Consider the following 22,352-nt stretch of genomic DNA (forward strand, 5'->3'; position numbering starts at 1 on the left):
TGGAGGAGAAAGGTATTAATGGCTACTAGTTAAAATGGATACTGGTCATGATGCATACCTATTCTCCCCAGGAGCAGATGAGCACACCTATTATATTAGGTGCATTAGAACACAGGCAGGAGAATGCTGCTGCAGTCGTCTTGTTTTTGGGCTTCCTAGAGGCACCCAGTTGGCCACTTTGTGAGCCAACACTGCTGGACTTGATGGGCCTTGGTCTGATCCAGCATGGCCTTTCTTATGTTCTTACTACACTTCACTGAGCCACCCACCCAAATTTTGTTCCTGGAGAGGGTCAGTGGACCCCCTGAAGCAGCACTGCGGGCAAAGTGGGTATCTGCCGTGGGAGGAATTTGGCAATAGTTGCCATCCTATCTTCCACAAATGGAAATGCTGCTCTGTTGAAGGAACTGCATAGTTGGATCCATGCCATGAAGGAAGAGGAGAAAAAGGACATTCTTAAACAATGGTTCAAAGAGTATGATGATTCAAATAGTACATGTTAATGCTTCCCTTGCATTCCAAACATTTGCTCTGGCTCGAATGTTCTGTTCTGAAGTGTTACTTACTCAGTCTCTCTTTGCATAGCACAGGATCGCTGGGTTCACTGGGTTCACTCTCTCCAACCTTGTTCACAGCTCTGACGCGGAAAGAGTACTCTTGTTTTTCCATTAGTCCTTTGAGGAAGTGTTCAGTTGTGGGGATTCCCTCAGCCACTCTCACCCACTCATCTGTACCTGTCTTTAACAACTCAATGACATACGACTCAATCTTGGCTCCGCCATCATGTTCCGGCTTTGTCCACTGGAGGAAACATGAGGTCTTGCCGACATCTTTCACTGTTGGCTTTCCAGGAGGCCATGGGGGATCTAGACATAAATTGATAATTTAAATTGGAATGTCATCATTATATCCTGGATATAATATTAAATTAAGCCATGAAAAGTGTTTTCCATACCAATGGGATCCTTCACCAAGATTGGCTCAGTCTCTTTGCTTGGTTTTCCTGGCCCAGCAAGATTCTCTGCTAAGACACGGAACTTGTACTTCTTCTTGTTTGTAAGACCTTTCACCCTAAAACAATGATGATGCATGAAATATATATTTAATCCGAAATACCAAGATGTACTAAAACCAGACATTTATATCATCAATGCAAGTGTTGCTAGCTTCCATATATGTTAGCTAATATCTCCCCCTATGTATAAAGAGAAATACAGTTGTATAGACCATGTATGTAGCATCACTTGGTCTATCAGCCCAGTGCAGTGGTTTCTTGTGTATGTTAGGGATCTAATGCACACACTGGGTGTGTGTGTGTGTGACTAAAATTATTCATTTAAGGGATTATGTTTGCTATTGACACTGGTCAAGCAGCTATGGCAGCAGGGGAGAGGAAATATGACTTCAGGTCTTCTGGATAGAAGGTTGCATTCCTACCGGTTACCTTGACTGACTCCTATTTGTTGGGTTGGAAGTTAGGGAATTTTATGTCATGGTGTGAACTAATATGTGGAACATAAAAGGTGCCATTTTGGAGACTGGCAAATATAACACTAGGCTGTGGGAAATACACTGAGTTTGTAGAAGCAACTGAAAGGCAGCTGGTTTTGGAAAAGTTCTGATACTAACCCCTAATCCTATGACCTGCTACACTGACACAGAATCACCCTTAGAAGACATGACCATGCCACCAACTCAACAGCAACCACTACTGCTGCTGTGCTGGTGATGACACAGTAACTTTATTCTACACGCAGCATTTGTGCTTAGGGGTACAGTCTGATCTCGTCAGATCTCGGAAGCTAAGCAGGGTCAGGCCTGGTTAGTATTTGGATGGGAGACCACCAAGGAATACTGGGGTTGCTATGCAGAGGAAGGCACTGGCAATCCACCTCTGTTAGTCTCTTGCCTTGAAAACCCCGTAAGGGATCACCATAAGTCAGTTGCGACTTGATGGCACTTTATACATCTTGACTTTACACACACACACACTCATACCTAGAGCTTGGAACGGATATTCCCAATGGGAGTTGTGGACCCAACAGGTGGGATGTAAGTTACTTAGTTTACACCATTACAAGGCACCAGTTATTATTTATTCTGACTATGAAGTAGAACAACAAGAAGAATGTGCAATCAAGTTGCAACTTCCTTATGGTGACCATCCACAGGGCATTCCAGGCAAGAGATGGTTTGCCATTGCCTTTCTGTTCATACCAACCCCATTCTTCCTTGGTGGTCGCCCATCCAAGTACTGACCATGGCCAACCCTGTTCATCTCCCAAGCTCTGATGAGCCTATGCAACGCTGGGATATAAAGTGGAATCAGGACAATATGAAAATTGTCTATTAATGTAAATATTTAATATTTAATTTTCTTCGGTGTCTACTGATCTATCTACAAACTAAGAAGAGAGTTATACTTACTTGAATGTTGTATCTTTAACTGGGATTTTATTGCATCGTACCCATTTACCACTCTCAGGGTCATATCGTTCAACCCAGTAACCAGTGATAGGGCTGCCGCCATCTTCATCTGGTTCAGTCCACGATAATGTTACAGAATCTTTTGTGACCTCAACAGGCTGAACTCCAGTTGGAGGCCCCGGTGGATCTGAACAATGAAGCAGAGATTAAAATTAACACTCACACATTTTATAAATGAAAACTAATACTCACTTATTTGCTGTTTTGCGCAAATGTAAAAGAGCCTCTTGTCTGTGGAATGTGCCAGTTCTCATAAAGTAGTTTCTATTTGGGGGCTGCCTTTCTTTGACTGTTGCTCCTCTTTTAGTTACTCATTTTGATTTTTAGCCCACTCTTCCTACAAGGACTCCAGGATGGCATAGATGGTCCCCTGCCCCCAAGGTCATCCAGTGAACATCATGGCAGAATGGGGATTTGAATACATGTCTACTTGGTAGTAGTTCGACACTCTAACTGCTACAAAATGCTGGCTCACTTGGTAAGCTGTAATAATAGCAATTATGTGTTGTCAAGTCAGAACCAACTCATGGTGACCCCAGAATCATGGGGCTTTCAAGGCAAGAGATTAGCATTACCTTCCTCTGCATAGCAACCCTGAACTTCCTTGGTGGTCACCCATCCAAGTACTTACAGTGGCCGACCCTGCTTAGCTTCCAAGCTCTGATCAGATTGAAGAAGAGTTGGTTTTTATATGCTGATTTTCTCTACCTTTTAAGGAGACTCAAACTGGCTTACAGTCTCCTTCCCTTCCTCTCCTTACAACAGACACCTTGTGAGGTAGGTGAGGCTGAGAGAGCTCTAAGAGAACTGTGACTAGCCTAAGGTCACCCAGCTGGCTGCATGTGGAGGAGTGGGGAAACCAACCCAGTTCACTAGATTAGAGTCTGCCACTCATGTGGAGAAGTGGGGAATCGAACCTGGTTCACCAGATAAGAGTCCGCCGCTCATGTGGAAGAGTGGGGAATCAAACCTGGTTCTCCAGATTAGAGTCCACCACTCCTAACCACTACACTAGCTATTCAGACTACTCACTATCTGTATCTATTCTGTCATATAGGTTATTTCCACATTACTAGCCACAGCATGGAGACAAATAATATAAGGAGGACTGATCTATGGGATGAGGTGGTGGCCACCTCCAAAACTACACAGCCAGTGGCAACTGCCACACTGAAGCCATTTTCAGCGCATTGCCACTTAATATGACAAGTGGCCTTTCTGTCAAGTGAATGAACTTACCAAACGAATATTTGGCAATAACAGTGTCGGACAGGGCTGGCTCTCCAACTCCATACATGTTTTCTGCACTGACTCTGAAGATGTACTCTTTAAGAGGCGTGAGGTTTGTAGCCTTGAAGTTTGTCTCTTTAATAGTTGATGACAACTTGTGCCATATTTCGCTGTCCGTTGCCCTTTTCTCCAGAACATAGTTTGTGATCTTGGAGCCCCCATCATCCCGAGGAGGATTCCAGGTCAAAAGGCAAGATACATTTGTAATTTCTGATACGTCAAATGCAGCAGGTGGCCCAGGCTTATCTGTGGATACATAACACGAGTTTGAACCTCTTCAAACATTTATTTAAGAAAACACTGGTAATTGTTTGTATGAAAAGAAGGCTGCCGTACCAAGGACGTTAACTTCTACAACTGCGGTTGCCCGACCACTGGAATTTACAGCTTCGATAATGTAGGTGCCACTGTCGCTTCTCATGCTGTCTGAAATGTTGACTGTGGAATGGTTAGGTTTCGATTCAATGGTGATTCTTTTGTCAGGCCTCAGGACGTAATCAGCCTTTGTCCAGGTTACCCGAGGTTCAGGCTTTCCTGTTACGGTCGCTGGCAGTTCAATTTTAGTCCCGGCTTTTACGGTGATTCCGGCTAGCAGTTTCACATCTAGGAAAATTTCTGGGGCCTCTGATTTGAGAGAGAGAATAATAAGTTAGAGAGTAAAATAATACGTTAGATGTGCCATGCAGCCTCTACAGGTAAAGGTAGTTCCCTGTGCAAGCACCAGGTTATTCCTGATCCATGGGGTGACGTCACATCCCGACATTTACTAGACAGACTTTGTTTACGGGGTGGTTTGCCAGTGCATTCCCCAGTCATCTTCTCTTTACCCCCAGCAAGCTGGGCACTCATTTTACCGACCTCGGAAGGATGGAAGGCTGAGTCAACCTTGAGCCGGCTACCTGAAACCACCTTCTGTCAGGATCGAACTCAGGTCGTGAGCAGAGCTTTTGACTGCAGTACTGCAGCTTCTCACTCTGCGCCACGGGGCTCCTAGCCTCTACAGATCCACCATATATTTTAAAGAATACAAATGAAGTTTCAATGTAACCGGAGAAATTACCCATTGCGTCCACAGCTTGGATCTCATCTGTTGGCTTGCTTGGTTTGCTTGCTCCTTGCCTGTTCAGCGCCTTCACCCGATAAGCATACCATTCCCCTTCCTTGAGCTTAGTGACTTCCATTCTGTTATACATAAACAAGTTTCAGTGTGTAATGTCATTTCAATGTAACTCATTTCAAAGACAGCGTTTCTAATATTTACAACAACAAAATCTTACTTGGTTTCAATGACTGGTTCCCCACAGGGCTCCCACTTGTCAGTGCCACGCTGGCATTTTTCAACTATGTAACCTTTGATACGTGAGCCACCATCGTATTTGGGTGGTTCCCATGTGAGGAAAATGGATTTTGAGGATGGATCTCTCCATTTAACGTTCTCGGGTGGATCGGGCACCGCTGTAAGGAGGGGATGGGGGGGAGAAAGAAGAAAACATATAAGAACTTACAACAACTGAAACTTTTCCAGCTTTTTACTACATTTCTGCCTACTTTTTTTGCATTGCCTTTGCTGTAAAAGGAGTCACCATAGGGGAGTTCTTTGCTTTGCAGCAAAGGCAGTGTAAGAAGACACATGGGAGGGGCCCGTGCTGCATCTTCTTTCCGTGCCAGCATTGACCCATTCCCCAGAGTGATGACACAGGTATCAGGAACAACCAAATGGGCCTTCTCTCACATGGTCCAGGGAGTTTTGCAGTGTGAACAGAAGCCGTACTGGAGCCACACTAGTGAGTCAAATGCAATGCTGGAAAGAGCCCTTTGTTGGGGCTGCAAGCCCATCATGACAGAAGGATAAAAGAAAAGAGACTTGTGGCACCTTAAACAAATAAACAGACCTATTGTGATAAATACTTTTATGGGCTAGAGTCCACTTCATTGGTTGTAGGAGGTGCCTTCTCAGTTAGTGACAGGCAGTTACCATAGCAATAATATTGCCATCTTGAATGGTCATGGTGTTTCTCTAGAATACGTCTGAATTGTCTGCGGACAGGGCCGGTGTCACGCTTTTTTGCGCCATAGGCAAGGCTAACTACTTGCGCCCCCGATTGCAAACCACTTTTCAAAAACAAATGCCTTGTAGAAAAAATAAAAGCACAAAACTTGAAATTGCTAATTTTTTAAAATAAATTGCCCCACAGGTCAGTTCTGCGCCCCTTTGAGGTTTGTGCCCTAGCATTGTTAGCCTAAGGGTAGCATCAGCCCTGTCTGTAGAAACGTCAGAGTCTGTACCCCTTCAATATTATGTTCTATTGACTTCACTGTTAGCATTTTTCTCTATATCCATATATGTTTGGATATACGTACACACACACACACACACACACACACACAAGTGTGTGTGTGTAGGGTTGCCAGGTCCCTCTTTACAACCGGCGGGAGGTCTTTGGCGCAGAGCCTGAGGAGGGTAGGGTTTGAGGAGGGGAGGGACTTCAATGCCATAGAGTCCAATTGCCAAAGCAGCCATTTTCTCCAGGGGAACTGATCTCTATCAGCTGGAGATCAGCTGTAATAGTAGGAGATCTCCAGCGAGTACCTAAAGGTCAGCAACCCTGTGTGTTTGTGTGTGTGTGTGTGTGTGTGTGTGTATGTATCTGTGCAAATCCATTTGTAAGGAATCACAGGACTTGTTTTTTATTTTTGCTGCAGTGCACTAATGTATCATCTCCTCTGAATGTAAAAGTGAAATGAGACTATTACAGGATCAGATGGTCAGGGATCAAAACATCAGCTGAATCGTAAAGATACGAAAAATTCTATATGGTAAGGCAAATTATATGAGAAAATTCTGCAGGAAAACTCTCTAATTGGGTAAGGCTGATTTAATCCTGCATGGGAAGTGCTAACGTTGATTTACAATAACAGGTGTAGAATGTAAATGTGAAATATGACATGAGCTGACTTGCCTACTGGGAAGAAAGGGTTTTCGATCAAAGACAGTTTTGTACAGCTCATCTTAAAGTAATAAGCTGCAACACGGAGCCTTTACTTAGATGTTTAAAACCATTGACGGTATTTAAAAATTAAGAAAACTCACTCGCAGGTGCTGACATGTTGACAGGTTCATCGATGTAAGCAGGTTCTCCTGGCCCACATTTGTTGCATGCTGAAACCCTGAGCAAATACTCTTTTCCTTGGGTGAGGTCTGGTACAGTGTACTCTTGGTCGAGGATATTATCAGCCACCTGAAAACAGCAGAAGCTCCAGGTCAAAACAGATTATCTTCCCTCACAACAACAGAATACTTCATGTGAATTTCAGCAAGACAATGAAAACATGCCAAAAACGAACACACATTCTGTTAAATAAAATAGAACATACTTTGGTCCATGTTTTGCGGCTCACTTCACGTTTCTCAATGACGTAGCCAGTTAATGGGCTTCCCCCATCATTTTCAGGTGGTTCCCATGTTAACTGTACTGAATTCCTAGACATCTCTGGAACTTTCAACTCTCTTGGTGCACTTGGGCGAGCTAAGAAGGGTTACATATTATATTAGTTGTCACCACTTTTATTTTTATTTATTTAATAAAAGGTTTGTCTTATAGTTGCATCTACTGGCTTTCATATCATACTTCATGTCTATAACGAGATTTCACCATGCAAAACAAATCTGATTTTCCTTATCTTATGAACGTTGCAATAAACTGGCAGTGCTTCAGAAGCTAATTTTTTGGTATTAATTATAACAAGAAGCAGCTCACTGAATACTTTCTGAATTTATAATCTTCATCCATTTACAAAATATTCATTATTTTCTATGACTAAATATACATTAAAATACATAAGGATATATTCATTTACTCACCAATGACATTAACATTTATTTCCCCTGATACAGATGACACGGGGTTTTCTAATTTCAGGGTATAAATGCCTTTGTCCGGACGTTCGCTTGGTTCAATAACCAGTTCTGCAAAGGCTATGGTAGTTTCAATTTTCACTCGGTCGCCCGGCTCTAAAACTTTGTCACCCACCGACCATGTGGCAGTGGGTTTTGGATAGCCAGTGATAGGAACTCGTATTCTGAGTGGCTCTGGTACAATAACTTCCAATCCATCTTTAAATCCACTTAAATCCATTGTAGGTCCAACTATAAAATAAGCATAAATTATGCCGTTTCAGTTGCTTCCAACTTTAATTTTGTTACAACAGCAATAAAACTGCACCTGCCCTCGAAATGATCATTGCATCTTTTATTATTGGAAAACAGATCATTTGACAACTTTTTATAACCTGATACTACAATCATTGTGGAAGGTCTGTAGGAAGGTTTTCATATGTTCGCCACACAGAAATGCATTTGTACTTTTAAAGTACAAATGTAATTTCAATGTAATGCATTTTTAATAGGGACCTCTTTGCCTAAAAGACAGATGAGTAGCCTCCTTTCTTAATGATACTTTGTTAGAACAAATCTTACATGTATAGTAGAGCCGGATGAGGAATTTTAACACTTTTCTTCCATTTTGGTAGATCAGGTTTCTGGCTAAGGATGCATTACTCTTTAGACTGGGAATGGATTCTGGTATGAACCGTGACTTATGAAGGCTATCCATTATAGTGTTGCTATTCATACTGAATATTAAGAAGAAGAAGAGTTGGTTTTTATATGCTGACTTTCTCTACCACTTAAGGAAGAATCAAACCAGCTTACGATCACCTTCCCTTCCTCTCCCCACAACAGACACCCTGTGAGGTAGGTAGGACTGAGAGAGCTTGAAGAGAACTGTGACAAGCTCAAGGTTACCCAACTGGCTTCATGTGTAGAAGAGGGGAACCTAACCTGGTTCACCAGATTAGCATCCACTGCTCATGTGGAGGAGTGGGGAATCAAACCTGGTTCTCCAGATTAGAGTCCACCGCTCCAAACCACCGCTCTTAACCCCTACACCACGCTGGCTCTCAGCCTCAGATACACTCAACGTAAACACAGCCTTGTCTTTCAAAGAGTTGATCATGTGACCAGAACAGAATTCTAATTACCATGAGCATCATCAGCAGTCAGTGGTCCAAGAACTTCAGTTGGATCAGAAATACCAGCAGCATTTTCTGCAGATACCCTATAATAGTACCTGGCTAGTGGTTTCAATCCAGTTACCTACAAAGACAGAGGTAACAATGCTTATAATAAAAGCCACCTTGAGTAAAATAGAATACTGACTGAGGATTTTATTTTGTAACGAAACAGCCTACCTTATAAGTAAGATCAGGTGCAAGTCTTGCATTGCAGCGGATCCAGTTGTCCGTGCCCTCCTCACACCTTTCAATAATGTAGCCCAATACTGGGCTCCCTCCATCTTTCAAAGGAGGCTCCCATGTGAGCTGCACAGATGATTTTGTTTGGTCTGAGTGGCCAAGGTTATTGGGAGGGCTTGGTTTTTCTGGAAAACAGTCATATGCATGATTTAAATATTGCTCGCTTCAAGAAAGGGTTAACTGGCAAGAATTGGAATTTAGGCATTTGGTCCTGTAGGGGACTTTACACTTGATTTCTTCAAACAGCAGTCTCCTCTACACATTAGAACATGGAAAACTGTCAAAAGGATGTTGTTACTCGGCATGCTCATAGAATCAAAGAATCACAGAATCACAGAGTTGGAAGGGACCACCAGGGTCATCTAGTCCAACCCCCTGCACAATGCAGGAAACTCACAACTAACTCCCCCCACATACCCCCAGTGACCCCTACTCCATGCTCAGAAGATGGCCAAGATGCCCTCCCTCTCATCATCTGCTGAAGGTCATAGAACCAGCATTGCTGACAGATGGCCATCTAGCCTCTGCTTAAAAACCTCCAGGGAAGGAGAGCTCACCACCTCCCAAGGAAGCCTGTTCCACCGAGGAACCACTCTAACTGTTAGAAAGTTCTCCCTTATGTATAGACAGAAACTCTTTTGATTTAATTTCAACCAGTTGGTTCTGGTCCGACCTTCTGGGGCAACAAAAAACAACTCGGCACCATCCTCTATATGACAGCCCTTCAAGTACTTGAAGATGGTCACCAGAAACAAAATACAAACATCTCATTGGATGTGTGCAAGCCCAGGGGTTGTCTAAGGCAGCTTTGTGGATTCTAATATGTGACTTACTTATGCTATTATATTATTTGATCTCCCCTCAGAGAATGTTGACATTGGTCCCCATTATAAAGCACATTTTTAATGTCGTGCCTCTGTTATTCTCACTTTCTGACATTGCTGATTGATTAGACATATAATGTATTGGATCCAAAGGTGCCATTTATATGACTGGATTTCTATGGGTTTCTGAGCTGAAATGCTTTCTCCCCATACTGATAGTTTCAAGAGGGTAGCCATGTTGGTCCGCAGTAGAAGAACTAGATCTGAGTTCAGTAACAGTTAAGAAACTTTGACTCTTGAAAGCTTATACCCCCAAAATCATTTCTAAGGTGCCCCTGGACTCCAATTCATCTCCCCATATTGAACCCAATCTGTTCCCGAGGGCCTTCAAATCCTCATGAATAGCTATAGAGTTGGTGTGGGAGGATCCCAAAAATTATCACAGACATTCCAACCTTTCCTTTTTTACATCTCTTTCTGTGCTCATGTTTTTAACACTAAATACAATTATCACCAGGTTAGATGGAGCATTTCCCTTTCATCATCTGTATACTAACCAATTGGATCCATGATCTTCACCGCATGAGTAGATGCACTAGGTTTTCCAATTCCAACCTGGTTTTGTGCTCGGATTCTGAAAAAGTACTCTTTGTTTTCCACCACATCAGTCAATGTTGCAGCCAATTCGTCCACTCCTGTGGTCATGGCTGGTTCCCACTTGATTGAAGCTCTATCACGTAATTCAATAATATAGCCCGTAATTGGAGAGCCTCCATCATAATCTGGTGGTTCCCAGGTAAGAGAAGCACCAGATCTGTTCACATCAGCAACTTGTACATTCAGAGGAGGACCTGGGACATCTGTGAGGTGAGAAGAGATGAAAAATGAACATTGTTCCACTCAACAAAATCATTATTTACTTTCTCCAAACCATTTTGAACCACTTGCTTACCGAATCTGCTCTTTGCTTCAACAGGTTTGTCCGTTTCAACTGGCTCCCCGGTGCCTACTCTGTTTTTTGCACTCACACGGAAGAGATACTCAACTCCTCCTCGTTGAAGGCCTGTCACTGTGTATTCACAACTGTCAGCACGGTCAGTGGCCAAAATCCACGTCTTGCGTTTGACATCACGTCTTTCAACGACATACCCAATGATTTTACTACCACCATCGCTTTCTGGTTCTTCCCAGGCAAGGCTAACTTCACCATCAAATGTTTCAGTGACTTCCAAGTTCCTAACTGGGCCTGGGACATCTGAAGTTAAAGAAACATAACATTAATGTTTTTAAAAAACCGAATGTATGTGGTGTCTGATTGTTGCCCTTTTTGAAATAAGCTATCAATAACACAACGATCAGTGCGTTTTTTGTTTAAAATCTTAATCTATCTCAGCATTGACTCAATGCTTTTCCTTTCTGCATAACTTTGGGAGCTGTTTAAATCCCTGCTGGAAAACAAAACTCAGAGAAGAAATTGATAAACTTACCAATAACTGCAACGTTGATGTGTGCTTCAGCTTTGCCATGTTTATTTTTAAGAATAATCTTGTAACTTCCTCTGTGTGATGTCTTTGCTTCATAAATTCTGAAAGTAGTACAGTCAACTGTCGTATCCACTGTCTGAGTGGGCAAGACTTCATCTTCCTTAAACCACTCAGCTTCAGCTCGTGGGTAAGCATCGTATGGAACAGTCATGGTCAATGGCTGCCCAACGTCCACCACAAGGTTCTGGTCTGCTGCCTTTATTCTTGGAGCAGCTAGTGAAAATCATAAGAAACATGTCACATTAGCCATGTACAATACACATTCTGATAAAGAAAAACAAAGCATATAGATTTAAAGAAAACTTCCAATATTTCTGTATGACGTGTGTGTGTGTCTCTCTCTCTCTCTGTGTGTGTGAAGTGTAGTTAAGTCGCTTCCGACTCATGGCAACCCTATGAATCAATGTCCTCCAAAATGTCCTATATTTGACAGCCTTGCTCAGATCTTGCAAATTGAGGGCTGTGGCTTCCTTTATTGAGTCAATCCATCTCTTGTTGGGTCTTCTTCTTTTCCTGCTGCCCTCAGCTTTTCCTAGCATGACTGTCTTTTCTAGTGACTCTTGTCTTCTCATAATGTGACCAAAATACGATAGCCTCAGTTTAGTCATTTTAGCTTTTAAGGTCAGTTCAGGCCTGATTTGATCTATAACCCACTGATTTGTTTTTTTTGCTGATTTATTTTTTGTAACATTCTCCTCCATCACCACATTTCAAAGGAATCTACTTTCTTCCTATCAGCTTTTAGTATGATTGGTAAGGTAAAATGTGTCATTGAGGCACAACCAACAAATAGCAACCCCATTAAGGTCTACCTCATGGAGTTTTTAAGGCAACAGATGCACAGAGATGGTCTGCCATTGCCTTCCTTTGCTTAGCAGCCCTAGTCTTCCTTGGTGGACTCCCATCCAAGTACCAACCCTGATTAGCTTCCAAGATCTGATGAGATCAGGCTAGTCTGGGTTATCAGGGCTCCTACTTTGGTATGATGGGGGGACAACATTATGAGTAGTAGCTGAGATAAACCTCATCTTGTACTAGTGAGGTAAATGGGGGGTGGGTGTTCAGATAACATACAACTCATGAGGTAGATAATTATCAAAATAAAGCTGATTCCAGCTTCCTAAAATCTCAGAAACTATGGTGCAAAGATTTTAATAAAAGCCACAGAAATATGTTGCTCTTAGCAGTTGATGACAGTGGGTAAGATTCACCTGTTATTAGGCATACTATGCTTAATACTGCCTTCACACTTTGACTTAAAGAGAGCTAAATACTGAAAAGATGAAAGCTATGATCTGTTTGTTCTTATGTGTCTTTCAAAATGTTTCTTTACTCCTGTTTAGACAGCTAGAAATGAATGGTGTTGCCTATGACAATGAGCATAATAAAAGGTGCTATGCACTTGTCTTATGACAATATTACGATTCTAGTGGACATGAGGAAAACAATTCCATCTATCTCTGGGAAACTTGAAACCGCTGCTTATTTGGCATCTTTCCTCTTATTTTCAACAAACCACAAAGTCTTACCTGCCAATTCTAACTTAGCGCGAGCCTCTTTATCTTTGGCAATAAATCTATATTCCCCTTGGTCACGGGGCCTAATCTCACAGACTTGCAGCCGATGAACTTTTCCTTCACTCATCATTTGATGTTTGTCTCCCTGGACGATGATCATGTTATTCCTCAACCATTTGACTTCCACCTTGTCTTTATTCAACTCAGCATAAAAGATGACATCTGAGCCTGGAGCTTCATAAATATCTTGCGGTGGGCGGATAATCTCCACAGGAATTTCTAGTACAAATATTGATATGTTTATGTTAAGTTCAAGAATACTTTAGTGAAAAGGTTTTGTAAGTAAGTAAAGGTCCCCTGTGCAAGCACCGGGTCATTCCTGACCCATGGGGTGATGTCACATCCCGACGTTTCCAAGGCAGACTTTGTTTGCAGGGTGGTTTGCCAGTGCCTTCCCCAGTCATCTTCCCTTTACCCCCAGCAAGCTGGGTACTCATTTTACCGACCTGGGAAGGATGGAAGGCTGAGTCAACCTTGAGCCAGCTACCTGAAACCAACTTCCGTTGGGATCGAACTCAGGTCGTGAGCAGAGCTTTTGACTGCAGTACTGCAGCTTAACACTCTGTGCCACGGGGTTTGTACAAACTGAAAAAATATTAATAGTAACTGTAAATGCACCTTCAACAAATAGTCTTGCTCTGGATCTCCTGTCGTCCACTCCACAGGAATATTCACGTTCATCCTCAGGTCTACACTCTTTTATAATTAATCTGCGCAAATTTCCATCCTTCTCAAACTGATACCTTTATATTGGACAGAAAAGTGGATTATGTATGAAATTTAGAGATGAAGATCAACTCAACAATCATAGCAGCTATAGTATAGCATTGCACAGGTTTGGATCCTGCCTCAATTTTCACGGGCACAAGGGGGGGAGATTTTCACTGATCCCTCCTCCCACTGATCTCTCTAATTCCCCATCACTATTCTTGGGGGAGGGTCCCTGTCCTTGAGGTTCTGTTTATACTGCTGCGCGGGACGGTGGTTGTGAAAATTGCCCTCCTTGCATCCGTGGAAATTTAGGTGGGCTCCAGCTGTTGGTTAAGGACATTTTCACTTACTTTTTGCCCTCTTTTATTTCTCGTCCATTTCTGTACCATCTCACATTGGCTTTCTCTTTGGAGAGCTGGCAACTAAAGATGGCATCATCAAATTCAGTGACTGTCTGGTCCTGCAAGTGCTCAATGAAATCAGTAGGAGCCTCTGTGATAATGAGTTCTGCAACAGACTTGTCTTTGCCGGCAGTGACGGTGTATTCCCCTTCATCTATAAACCCGCAATCTTTAACGATAAGGGAATGCTTGTATTTATCCACTTTGTATAAGATACGGCGATCAAATGTGACTTCTTCTCCATTCTTCGTCCACTGGAGAGTTACATTAAGGCGATTAACTTTACACCAGAACGTGACAGACTTTTTCTCCATTGTTTCAATATCTTCAAGAGGTTCAATGATTCGGAGATCCTCCTCTGTGAAGACAGATTTTTTTTAAAAAGGTGGTTAATTTAAATCTTCACCAAAATTTGAATTTGGCATGAGTGAAAGCATCTCATTTAGAACATGCGAAGTGCTTACCAAGTACAGTTAGAGTAGCAGAGGTCTTGACATGTTCCCCTCTTTGGTTTGCTAGGGCCACAGTATAGGTTGCTTGGTCATTCAAGTGGGCATCTCTGATTCTAAGAGTGTATACAAGATCCTTATGGACCATGATGTATTTGACACTATCAAAGATTGGTTCATCATCCTTGTACCACTTCGCTTTGGCGCCTTCGGTATTTACTTCACAGTTAAATACAAGTTCTTGCCCCTCTTTAACTTCTTGGTCCTTTAGTGGTGTAACAATTCTTAGTTTCTCTATAATTTAAACATACGAACATAGAATTATTTACCAATTTCACAGACCACATGGTATGAAAAAATCCCCATGCCTACAAGTGTACTGGGAAAATGCTACAATGCTTACCGATCACTCTCAAACGTGCAGTTGCTTTGGATCCAGCAACCATAGCTGAATAACCTCCCTCATCATCCAGGGCTGATTCTTTGATGACCAGGACTCTTTTTTTGCCATCAGAAATGATGTCGTATTTCTCACCAGCTTCGAGAACAGTGTCGCCCCTGAGCCACTGTACTTCAAAGGCTTCCTTGGATACCGAGCAGGCAAATTCTGCTTTTTCTCCCTCAAGTACTTCAGTGTTCTGAGGTCTACTTATAAATTCTGCTGCAAGTTCTAGAAACAAAACAAACAAACAAAAATTGTTTTCAGTTTTCACAATATGAAGATAAATTACCAGATTTAAAACCAAAAGCATTTTCACTCAGCCAAAGATATTCCAGACTGACTCAACATCAGCATGGCCTGGCTTGAATTTCATGCCATATTATTCAAGAAAGAAATGGGCCAAAAAACCAAAGGGAACTTACTATCATCTTAGACACACCCATGTCAACTGGCTGCTTATGCTGAATACTTACAGAATCTAGAGCAGGGGTGTTGAACTTAATTGTTATGAGGGCCAGATATGACACAAATGTCACTTGCTCGGGCTGGGCCATGCCTCACCAGCCCAGATTGAGAGTGGGGGGTAGCAGCTGCCTTGGCTGGCTCGTGGGTCAGATAAGAGCTCTCAATGGGGCAGGATCCAGCCTCAGGACCTTATGTTTACACCCCCAATTTAGAATGTTAAAATCCTGGTTTCTGGTCATAGTCCGCTGCAGATTTGGGCCTTGTGAAAGACACCACAGTAGTTTTCTTACCATGGACTGTGAGCTTGCCAGTTGTGCGAGTGTTTGGGAGCCTGCAGCTGTATGCGCCAGCGTCATCCAGGCGAGCATTATGGATGACCAAAATTCTCTTCCGGCCATCAGAAATTTGTTCATATCGCCCACCTTCCGGTAGCTCCTCATCCCCTTTGAACCAAGTTACTTCTGCATCAGGCTTAGAAACCTCACAAATCAATTTGACCGTATCAGTTTCATTTGCTTCAACGTTGGGAAGATTTTTGGTAAAGACAGCTTCCTCTTCTGTAAAACAAACAAAAAAGAGCTCAAGTTGAATACAAGTGATGAAGCCACTGCTCTTGGATGTAAAGTAAATGTCCCACTTAAGGTAGCCCACCAGGCATCACGTAAGGACCACACCTTTTCCACTGCTCCCGCTTTGTGGAGCAGACTTCCTGAGGAAGTGAAGGGGCGCCATCTCTAGAAATTTTCAGGAGGCACTACAAGGCAATTTCATTTGCCAGGGCTTTTAAAGGAATATAGATTGCAGGCATCTTGGCAGGGGGAGGTGGGTTACTTGTGACTTTATGTCCTATGTTTGTATTTTAAATTGTGATAACTCGAATTGTGATTTGTAAGGTGCCTTGAGCCACGAGGAAAGGTGGGATATAAATATTTCAACAAATAACTACAAAGGTAGATTTAGCTTTACCTATCACTGTAAGCATGCCCGAGGTTCTGGCAGCTTTTGCTTCACATGCGTATTCTGCTTCATCATCAAGCAAACATTTGTTGATAACTAGTATCCTCTGGGCACCTTTAGCAATTATGTCAAACTTCTTGCCTTTTCTGATTTCAACACCATCTCTAAACCACCGTGCCTATATTTCAAGCATTGATAAAAATCAAATTGAGTAAAAGACAAAAGATTCGTATAGTAGCATCAGTTGAAGCAAAAATAAACACAAGCTCATATTAGAATAGCACAAATCCTGAACGATACTTGGGAGGATACCACAAACCCAAATTCCACAATGAGCAGTCAAATTCACAGTGAGCACATGAAAATATTTGATACCCACACATTATTGGAACAATGTAACCTTGTGGGGCTCCAACATTCCAGACCCAGGACCCACCTTTAACTCCCGGCAGCAGTATGTAACCCACTGAGTCGCAAGTATGAGACAGGAAGTCATGAATAACTTGACAGGAAGAGGAGGATCCAAATTTTATCCTCACTGGTGGGTAGAAGGGCTCTACAATACAAGTGCACTTGGAGAATTGGAGGAATTCTCCATGGGGTAGCCAGCCAAGGGAAGTGAGAGAGAAGGCATGGAGAGCTTTTGCCGGGAGAGAGAGGTCTCTAAACCTGTGTGAGCTAGAAAGGAATCTTCTCACTATTCAGCAACCATGCCTTGCCATTCTGTTGCTCCTCTCAGCATGCATGCAATAAGAGGCAGGAGGTATGGAACACATATGCACTAGTAGAAGGCCCTAACAGAAGAACAACAACAAAATGGCAGCCGCATAAGGATACAGTCTAGCAGGTGGGGCTTTGAGGGTTGAAGACCATTGATTTAATCTATCTAGTTAAGGACATTATGGGTGTGGAACCAGGCTTCTACATGTATCTCTGGTTATGATGCTCAAACAATTGGATGCTGTGCAGGGAATTCCTTCACTAGCTTTCATCCTGCTGCTAAACTCATGGAGCCTTGTTGAAAAATCAGTGATAACACTCATCAGATCTTCAGGAGGTGGAGAAGTAGGCAGTAGGTTACCCTTTTCATCCCTGAACAGATGACTGGCATGATTGCTGATTTTCAAACAGGATACCATTAGGATGCTCTGGTTGCATTCACAACTAGATCAGACCATTGGATAGAATCTAGAGAGAAACATGAATGCATGTGCAAAGTGTGTTTAATCGCAGGGTGTTTATGATTGTGCCATCCTTCATGACTCATGGATTGGCGCTCCAGTAGGACCCTAATCTTTAGGATTTTTTGAGGGGAGTGCATAGTGATTGCATAAGTGGACAGGCTGAAAAGTCCAAGAGTATGAGTGGAATTCAGACTTCTCTGAATCCATGACATTTTCTTTCAAAATGTTAAATACCATAGTGTCTAGAATCCTGTTTTGGTCATATCATGAGAAGACAAGACTCACTGGAAAAGACAGTAATGCTAGGAAATGTTGAAGGCAGTAGGAAAAGAGGTAGCCCCAACATGAGATGGATTAACTCAGTAAAGGAAGCTACAGCCCTCAGTATGAGAGACCTGAGCAAGGGTGTTAATGATCCTCTGTATAAGGATCTCCAATTCCAGAGATATAACTCTCATATGTTCTAACTGAAATAAAATATACAAACTGAGTACATGAATACTTAATCCATGTACTTTCTTTTAATTTGTAACTTTTTTTGTATATCACAGATTAGTTTGTCCTATAATCATAAACGGAACAGAAGTGATACTGGTGGGCAGAGATTTTTAATCACAGGATGGGAGGGGAGTTCATACTTAATGACGCTCTGTCCCACCCAAATCGCCTTTAGCTCTGAGCCATTAAGGAACATAAGTTTTACTTTAAACCTTTTCCATCTAATGTTGGTGGCTTGAACTTTGCTCTTATCTACAAGAAGATGACAATGGTGATGATGAAGAAGAGATTCTCAGGCTCTACTTAGGGGAACAAATATTGTGTGATCCTATACAACCTCTACTGAGAAGTTCAATAAATGGAAACATGACTGTTAACAGACCTTAACGGTTGGTCGAGAAATTTCACATTCAAAACGAGCAACTTCCTTTTCCTTAACTTCCACATCAGTAAGGGGCTTTGTAAACTCAACATGAGGGGCTATAAGAGAAAAACAGGTTTCAAGTTTTAAAATGATCAGAGTTAAATTTAAGCAAATGCTGGTGCATTATTACGTAATGACAAATAAGGAGAAGCAAAACCAAAGAAATTCAAGATGGTTCCCGTTTGGGGGAATGTTACAGAGAGCCCTCCCACATACTCCAAAATGTACATCAAGATCTGACCCATTCACACAACATGACCACTTTTGGGGAATCAAAGAATGACTCTTCTAGTTCAATTATGAATAAACTTACGTTCAACATTCAAGAAACAAGATGTCTTGAAATCTTTAGAATCGCAAGTGTAAGTTCTAGCATCATCCAGTGTGCAGCCGCGAATGATGAGTTTTCTGACTCTGCCCTCAGAAATGATATCATATTTCTTTGTTTTATGAAGTTCCTGGCCATTCTTGAACCATCTCACTGGTGCATTTTCCCTGGACACTTCACACTCTAGTTCTGCAGTGGCTTCCTCCTCTACAGTCTGGTCCTCCAGAGGTTTAGTAAACTCAATGGGTGGTTCTAGAGGGGGGAAAATCCACATGTGACAAATGGGTTAGAGGGTTTCTAGAGGGTACTGCAGCTTAACACCCTGCGCCACGGGGCTCTAACTCTCAAGCTTACCTTTCACAAAAAGATTTGCATGAGTTTTGAAATCCTTGGCAGTCAATGTGACTTCTCCAGCATCGGTTAGCTTCACATCTCTGAGAACAAGTGTATGGACTCTGCCTTCAGCACGGGGTACAACCTTGGGTGGGGGGAAATAAGCAGAAAAGATTTGGCAATTAACCACACTGTAGTCCATCTTAAATATCTGGACAAACATATCTGTCTCAATGTAGGCTGGGATCCAAAGAGCTCCATGCATACACCTACTATGCCCTTCTGCTCATGCAATGGGGCTTTTCCATTCTCCTATTTGGATTGTAGCTCCTCATAATGCATCAGAAGACATTCACTTGATAGCTTCATGAATGGCTTGCAGTGCATCAATGTAATCAGTGTTCGGAAATGGAAAAGAGGGCGCCAAAGCTTTGATGTACTAAATCCTACCTTATTCTTTCAATCCTATCTATTTTTACAATGGGAGCATAATGTGCTATTTTGTGATATTCTGCTGATACAGCCCATGTATCCACTCCTTGGCATCCACCAGGCACATGGTTGAGGACTTTCGGCTGCTCTATTGCATCCACCGGTCACCGTGCATAGCCCTTCCTTTGCTATGTGTCCCCATCTGTCCCTCTCCTCACTTAATTTGTGGATGGTCTATTAGTTTGGGGAGTCAACTCTACTGGGAGCTTATAGCACCAATTTATTATTATTTATTATTTTATAGAGTTAAACTGTTCTTGGTTTTAAATGTATATATGGTTTATTGATACCCACCCCAAGCACTGTTGTAGTGGGGGTGGATATAAATCTAAATAAATCAATTAATAAAATATACATGGAGATCCCCAGCCCTCCAGGAGCAGCATTTGTATTTCAATGGGAGAGAGAAGGCAGGGAAGTCATGTTTCCGTGCACAGAAGTCATAGACAAAAAGGGCAAGAGTCCAGTAGCACCTTAAAGACTAACAAAAATATTTTCTGGTAGGGTATGAGCTTTCGTGAGCCACAGCTCACTTCTTCAGAAGAAGTGAGCTGTGGCTCACGAAAGCTCATACCCTACCAGAAAATATTTTTGTTAGTCTTTAAGGTGCTACTGGACTCTTGCCCTTTTTGACTACTGCAAACAGACTAACACGGCTACCCACTGAGAAGTCATAGAGTCTCAGTGAGAAAAGAGGACAATAAATGAAGTCAATAAATCAATAAAGCAGTTCTGCGCATGGACGTTTGGGATGGGATTCAACTTTATCTAATTTAATTTGTTGGTATAACTTCATGCTCATTTTATTAATTTCTTCTACAGAGTTTAAAATAAATAATGTGCTGTGTAGTTGAAAATTGTTGATGTTTCATCCATTGATACACATAAACATGAAACTGCCATATGCTGAGCCAGAGAATTGGTCCATCCAGCTCAATACATGCTTTGATTGACTTCAGCTATATAGGGTCTAAGGGAGAGAAAGGCCTTTTTCAACACCTGTTATGCAAGATCTTTTAGGTAGAGATACCAGAGGTTAAACTTGAGACTTCCTGCATACAAAGCATGAGCTCTACCAATGACCTCTGACCTCTGCCAACCACAGGCCACCAGACTGATGTTGCTCGCTGTTGACCATTGGCTTAACTCTGTTTGTATTTTATTATTTAAAAACAAGGGGCACAAAGGTTTTATAATTATGCAAACACATTCTTAAAAACATGGTTTAGAAATTGGGATGGCTGCGACTTCTTTGCAACACTGTTGGTCATTTTGAAAATTGTGATGATCCCTCCATTAAAAGTGCGGGTCTGTTGACAAATTACAGATACAGAGTAAAGGAGGTCAGATACTAAATCAGCCTGGGTGACCTGATCCAAAAGAACATGAGCAGAGTGGCTAGGGCTATAAGTTAAAATCTCACTGATCAGCAGTTTGATGGGAAAGAGTAGTGAGGGAATAAATCTACACCTGCTCCCTCCCTTAAGCTGCTGACAGGTAACCTTTCAAAAAGGGTTTCATGCACTCAGTCCCATCTGTTTGATCCAAAAGTCAGGGGCTTTGCCACTAGTGAAAAATGATGGAAGGAGTCTCCACTGACCATCCAAAAAGGCTATACTGAAGGAATCATGGGTCCTGTTTGGATAAAAAACATGTGGGATAGGGGCTATAGTAAGGAGAGGAATCGGGTTAGTGAGGGATCCAACCCTAAGTGTGTAGGACTTTTGTGCATCCTCTGCATCTGGATAATTCCCCTTTCAGATCCAGGTGCAGACGCAGAAGCCTGTTTCTGGGTGTGTGGGGTCTCTGTCGGGGATGGCGGGGAAGAGGACTCTGTTCTTTATTGCATAAACACACCCATGTAAATCAGAAGTAAAACAGAAAACTTTGCAAATTGTAAATATACCAAAAAAAGGAAGACTGATTCCATCTATCAACACTTTAAAAACATTGCAATATTTTGCATCTGCAAGGGCATTAATCTCTCCATTCGGTAAATGTTACTGTAGAAGCTTCCATCCAGTACTGGAGAATAATGGTTACATTCATGTAGTGGACAGAGTTTACATTCTGTGCCCATAAATCTGGCCATGATATGCAGGTTTCTGTTTCCTGGTTTTCATGGTTAATTTTATACTGTCTTGAACAAAAACAATGAAGACCTCCTGAAGTTCTGAAGGTTTTTTTTTTTGTGGGGGGGATCTTATTAAAAACACACACCATTTTGATAAGTCTGAAAACGCTATTGCAAATCCTAAACTTTCATTACTAGGTCTTTGTTTCGTTTCAATGTGTAGACTTCTTTTTTTCCTCTTCAAGTTTTCATTAAATTTTTTATTTAGTATTAATTATTTTAAATAATTAATAAGTTAATTATTTAATGCATATATTGTTAATGGGCACCCTAATGAACTAAAAAGGGGAGCAAAATAATACTTTATTGAATGCAGTTTTCATATGTCATTTTTAATTATCACTGAATGCCAAAATGCTTTTAAGGATTCATTTAATTGCATTCCAGGCTGTTCACGTCTCAGCACTAACAGCACACTTGAAGAAGGGTTAAAAATAGCAGGTGAGAAATGCTTGGTGAGCAGTTCAGAAAGTTATCTGGAAGCTTGGCTGAAATGCCT

General features: G+C 41.9%; 1 protein-coding gene across 1 annotated transcript in view; it reads right to left on the reverse strand.

Moving 5' to 3' along the window:
- Window positions 1-22,352, reverse strand: part of TTN (titin) — a 329,209-nt gene that overhangs the window by 101,965 nt on the left and 204,892 nt on the right. The window contains 25 exon segments of the mRNA XM_056861196.1: window positions 567-866; window positions 956-1,071; window positions 2,428-2,614; window positions 3,727-4,023; window positions 4,114-4,401; window positions 4,838-4,959; window positions 5,055-5,232; window positions 6,869-7,016; window positions 7,153-7,304; window positions 7,640-7,924; window positions 8,818-8,932; window positions 9,028-9,215; window positions 10,472-10,774; window positions 10,867-11,169; window positions 11,402-11,671; window positions 12,988-13,254; window positions 13,654-13,778; window positions 14,097-14,505; window positions 14,612-14,890; window positions 15,000-15,266; window positions 15,794-16,060; window positions 16,470-16,638; window positions 18,525-18,622; window positions 18,880-19,146; window positions 19,249-19,372. Coding sequence (XP_056717174.1) covers window positions 567-866; window positions 956-1,071; window positions 2,428-2,614; window positions 3,727-4,023; window positions 4,114-4,401; window positions 4,838-4,959; window positions 5,055-5,232; window positions 6,869-7,016; window positions 7,153-7,304; window positions 7,640-7,924; window positions 8,818-8,932; window positions 9,028-9,215; window positions 10,472-10,774; window positions 10,867-11,169; window positions 11,402-11,671; window positions 12,988-13,254; window positions 13,654-13,778; window positions 14,097-14,505; window positions 14,612-14,890; window positions 15,000-15,266; window positions 15,794-16,060; window positions 16,470-16,638; window positions 18,525-18,622; window positions 18,880-19,146; window positions 19,249-19,372 — 5,524 coding nt within the window.

Source organism: Euleptes europaea, chromosome 15 (assembly GCF_029931775.1).
Source record: "Euleptes europaea isolate rEulEur1 chromosome 15, rEulEur1.hap1, whole genome shotgun sequence".
Classification (NCBI taxonomy): Eukaryota; Metazoa; Chordata; class Lepidosauria; order Squamata; family Sphaerodactylidae; genus Euleptes; species Euleptes europaea.